The sequence below is a fragment of the Octopus bimaculoides genome, chromosome 12 (genome assembly GCF_001194135.2).
Source record: "Octopus bimaculoides isolate UCB-OBI-ISO-001 chromosome 12, ASM119413v2, whole genome shotgun sequence".
Classification (NCBI taxonomy): domain Eukaryota; kingdom Metazoa; phylum Mollusca; class Cephalopoda; order Octopoda; family Octopodidae; genus Octopus; species Octopus bimaculoides.
In genome coordinates, this window is record NC_068992.1 from 191,700 (window position 1) to 197,201 (window position 5,502).

At 37.8% G+C, this 5,502-nt stretch overlaps 1 protein-coding gene across 4 annotated transcripts in view; it reads right to left on the bottom strand.

Moving 5' to 3' along the window:
• The window catches only part of LOC106880139 (voltage-gated potassium channel subunit beta-2), a 153,501-nt gene that overhangs the window by 120,373 nt on the left and 27,626 nt on the right, over window positions 1–5,502 (bottom strand). Inside the window, exon 1 of one of the 4 annotated variants that reach the window (XM_052972029.1) lies at window positions 2,857–3,250. The exons of 1 other annotated variant lie outside the window; for it this stretch is intronic. In XM_052972029.1, coding sequence (XP_052827989.1) covers window positions 2,857–2,876 — 20 coding nt within the window. In that variant the 5' untranslated portion in view covers window positions 2,877–3,250. Of the gene's footprint in view, window positions 1–2,856; window positions 3,251–5,502 lie in introns of those variants that run through there. 2 more of the 4 variants (XM_052972031.1, XM_014929968.2) reach the window with 2 other exon arrangements.

The following is a 5,502-nucleotide window of genomic DNA, read 5'->3' on the forward strand; positions in this document are numbered from 1 at the left end:
GTGTATATATATATATATATAAGTGTATATATATATATATATATATATATATATATACGTGTATATATATATGTGTATATATACGTGTGTGTGTGTGTGTATATATATATACGTGTACATGAGGTCTATATACAAAGATCAAAAATGTGAAAAATAATAAATAAATAAACAAAATTGAATATAAACACGAGTCTTTGATTTTCTGGCATATCTACACAACTGTGCTCCCCTCTCGAATTTGGTTCCTCATAACTTCCAGGGAAATGGATTTTTTTCTTTTAACGAAATCTACAAATTCCCTTCAGATGGTGTACGTTCCGATTGTATCGGAATTTGTAGCGAAAAAATTATTTCCGAGAGTGGAGAGAGGTGTTTCGGAAAATTCACACGAGTCTGCTTCGTTTTCTCATAACTTTCAGAAAAATGGGTAACTTCTCATAAAATGTTCCACAAATACCTTTCAGAGTGTGTAGATTACGATCATATCAGAATTTAATATGAAAAACAAAAAATTGGTAGACTTGCACACATACATACTGACACACATTACATACATCTACCAAATGCAACTTGAAATTTCGAGAAAAAAATTGTGATGCATATCTGTTTGTGCACGAGTTTACCGATTTGCTTTTGTTTATGTTTTTTTGCCATATTAAATTCCAATATAATCGTAGTCTACACGCTCTGAAGGGTATTTGTACGAAATTTCATTAAAAAATACCGATTTTTCAGAAAGTTATGAGAAATCAAAACCGACTCATGTGAATTTTCCGAAACTTCTCACCCCATTCTCGGAAAAAAAAAAGAAAGAAAAAAAAACAATTTTCATCACAAATGCCGATATACCTGTAATTTACACCACCTGAAGAGTATTTGTAGAAAATTTCATTTGAAAAAATTCACTTTTCTGAAAGTTATGGGGTGGGAGGCACACACTTGTCGGTATGCCGATTTTCTTTATACATCTGAGAGGTTAATAGTACCTTCGGTTGTCCGTCCATCCATCCATCCATCCATCCATCCTTCCTTCCTTCCTTACAGAACGTGTCAAGATTATTGCCAGTAATCCCGATACAATCTTCCTCCCTCTCTTCTTTTCGTTCTCTCCCCCTTTTTAAATTATGTCAATGAAGAGATTCGAAACTTCGATGGCTATATTTAAATTGCTCTTGTTAGCTTATATATTGCAAAAACTTTTTTCTCCACACTAAATCCAAATTCGATACAGTCTTGCATCTATTAAAAAGGTGAGATGAAAATCATTCCGATTTAATAAAGTTATCTATGCGATTAGTAAGCAAACACATCCTCTAGGGCTATTTAATATCTGAAAGTAACGAAGAAGAGACGTGAGATTTTGGGAAAATATCGACTACTTTCTCTCCATAATAATTCTGTTTTGCCTACTGAGAAAACTCTGCTAAGCTGAGGACGTTTGATATGACCGAAACATGGACATTAATTTCACAAGTTAGTTTAAATTCAGAACCAATCCCCATATTTCATTTTCTATAATTTTAATCAGTTGATACTATCAGTGTAATCTTTTTAGATTTAAATACCATATCTGATGGTATAAAAGGCGCACGGGTCCTAGGTCGGGAACAGGGGGTGCAAGCGAATCCCCCCAAATTTTTGTGGAGCAATGAAAATACTTTGACATCTGGGATTCGACCTGGGTTTACACAACCTACGCAACTTTCGTTCCCGCATTTACGGTACGGGGGTATTAGACACAATCGTATTTCAGTAACGGATATTCAGGGGACGGGGGGAGAAGGAGGAAACAAACAGTTTTTTTGTGCATTAAAATATAGACCCAGCTTCACATAAAGGACCCGGGGATGTTTTTAGAACTGAAAGTGCACCTTATAAGCCATCATTTACAGTACCTCCTCTATCACCCGACGGAACTTTTGAGTGTTATTTGTATTGCAATTTCAATTAATCGAAGTTTGTCAACTCGTAAATTCTTGAACAGACTGGGCGTGCGCGCGCGCGTATATATATATATATATATTACACAGGGTTATAAATCTATTTCAGCTGATTCCGGGCATTCATGAAACTCCGTCTCTCAGACTTTGACAGTGCCAAGGGTTACGTTTTTTTTTCGCAAACTCTCTCGCGTGCGAAACCGATTGACAAGTTCGGCTGAAATAAATCTATAATAGTGTGTTTTGTGTGTGTGTGTGTGTGTGTGTACACACATGCACGTGCGCGCACACACACACACGTATATATAATTATGTATGGATGTGTATGTTACAGTTGCAAGAAGGAATAACGGGCAGTCGATCACCCCGGGCCCTAGTGTGAAGGGCACAACATTTATTTTAGCTTATTATACCTATTATAATTAAACTGAGGTACCAAAACTAGTTTATAAACTATAATATCTTTTCTTCTATTTTATTCCGAATCACGGAGGTAGAAAACTTAAACGCAAATGGTCCAAAGCAAATATCTTTATGCATTTTGTTTTTAAGGCTCGACCGATTTTTAATAATTTCTTGTACAGGCTCAAGGTCAGAAATTTTGCTGGAGAAAAGGATGGAGTCAGTTACATCGAACCCAATACTTGACAAGTAATTTTTTTTTTATCGACTACAAAAGTATGCAAGGCAAGGTTGACATTTGAACTCATAATGATACATTTAAAAATACGACATAAATGAACAGAATCGTCAACCGGAGTCGAACCAAATACCTGTCGTTATGCAGGACGACCACTTTACCGTTTGCACTGCCATAGTGCAACTTTCACAGAGTAATTAAAACGATAGTTAAATGGAAGTTATATCGAAGTTGTTTGAGAGTTAATAGAATAGATTTATTTCGAAAAAAACTCACCGGTATGTCGGTTTAGCCATGATGCCAGAAGTCTTTTTTGATGAAAGTTTGTTGTTGTTGTTGTTGTTGTTGTTTTGAATATATTATTTTACAGCTTAAGCTGCTACTTTTCTCAGCAGAGAAACTGGTAATCCAACTGCTTGGCCGTCTGTCTAAACACTGTGAGTATTTGTATCTGTTTCGATTTGTTTATATCTATTTGTCTGCCGGGATGCCTGCCTCTCCTGCTATTAGTTATTGTATACACACACACACACACAACCACACACACATGAAGAAGAGCAGATATACGCGCACGCACACTCACACGTTCACACAACACACACACACACACACGTACACAAACTTCTCTTTCTCCTCCCCATCTCTCTCTCCTCATTCACACACATTTGTGTATAATTATATTTGCATCCATTTGTATCTATATATATATTTGTATAACTTACTGTATAAAATGTTTGCATATACATTTATGTATATGTGCGTGTATATATATGTGTGTGTGTGTGTGTGTGTGTGTGTGTGTATAACCCTCTCTCTCTCTCTGTATATATATATATATATATATGCACACACTCACTTGCGCAGATACTCACGCGCACATACAGACACAATATTTGGTTGTAGAATTATATAAGAGAATCGTGCATTGAACTTATACGAAGAAAGTTATATAAAAATGGGCCTAAGTTTGTTTTTATTTTTTTCTCTTGTAACAAGCACTGGTCGTTCAGCTACCATGTGCTGATAGAAGAATTCCGCTATGGATAACAACTATTCTTCCTGTTCTTATTTATTGCTACCAAATAATGAGTTCCAAGTCGGAGTAGCGTACTGTCATTGAGTTCTTGTCAATGGAGGGGTTCCAGGCTGTCCGAAACCAACAAAAGGTTACAGGTTTGTTCATAAAGATGACACTATTGGCAAGAGCAATGTGCGCAGATGGACGAAGATATTTAAAGAAAGAAAAACCAGCATCGAAGACAAACCACTTCGTGGGAGAACATCAACTGCATTCATTGACATAAATTGCCAGCGAGCGGACAAACTGAGTCACGCAGACAAGTGAGTTACTATCGTTGACCTTGTACAACGGAACTGCGGTCAGAATGCATTTGCAGAAGATGGTGAAAAGCATTGGGTATTAGAAAGTGCATGCAGATTCGTTACCGCGACAGTTGGCACCAGGGGCGGACTGAGAGTATCAAGGGCCCTCGGGCATAACTGTTTGCCGGGCTCCTTAGCATTGATATCAAAGATTGCAGACTGTTCTAGAGTGGGACCATTCAGAGCTCCGGGCCCTCGAGCAGCGCCCGATTGACCGACGGCTCAGTCCTCCCCTGGTTGGCATCCAATTTGAAGGGGGAAAGTGTAGATGTTTGCTCTGTTCTGTCAGAGGCATTTGAAGCCAACGAAGAGGCAATTTTTTGCGATCTAGATGAATCTTAGGCATATCTTTATGATTTGATAACGAAAACTCAATCCACGAAGAAAAGATATCACATCTCGTTTCCAAAACCTAAGAGAGCCAGCGCAGAAATTCATGGTGACTGATTTTTAGGATCATATTTAATATGCTGCCCTCTAAACATCAACTGTCTCGAGAAAGAAATCGTATACGAGGCCAAGATCACAGATCCCAACGAAGTTACAAAGACGTATATGGGAATGATGGTCAACTCATTCAAGGAAAGGTATACACAACACCTGACATTCGGAGACAAAAATATAAAAAAGAACATGCAACATCCCTGTCAAATATGATATAGGCATTAAAAGAAGGTAGAATAATTAACCGCCAGATAGAATGGAAAATTATTGCTAAGGCCAAAAGATACAGAGGACGGGGTACCAAATATGAACTCTGTATTACTGAAAAACTAAACATTATATAATCAACAGATAACATCCTACATATTAGGGATGAAACCTTCTTTCCCTCCATACACAAGCAATATTTTACATTCAAATACTTCAAAGAAGAGCTACCATCTGCGACGGTAATCACACCAGGATAGCCCCTTTCCTGAACGTGAAATCTGAGTAAACATAGCACAAAAACTACACACACACAGAAGAAATATGCCCCAATGACGAACTACCTCAGTACACAGGTATAAGAACACCACACCCAAAACAAAAACCAAAAAAATGCAAACAAATTGACAATACAACAATTTGCCCAAAAGACAAATCCAAGAGACAAACATTCAAAAGTTGTCACCAAAAAGTATTTACGTGAATTCACGAGAATCTCCGCAAATTGTGTTTTCCCAAATGGAGGCGAACACCTTTCTCCATGTGATCGGCTTGAAAAATTAAGACACTAGGATATTTTCCTACTTTTCTAACATGAAACCAATGGTAGCCTTAATTCACAAAAAAAGAAATTATATCCAACAATTCGGTGTTGAGCACCCTTTTTCATCGCCCAACATTTACGTGGGTGTGCGCGCGTGCGTATATATATATATATATATATATACCACGGGCTTCTTTCAGTTTCTGTCAACCAAATATACTCAAAGGCTTCGGTCGGCCCGAGGCTGTAGTAGAAGACTCTTGTCCAAGGTGCCATGAGGTGGGACTGAACCCGGAACCATGCGGTTGGGAAGCAAGCTTCTTACCACACAGCCACGCCTATCT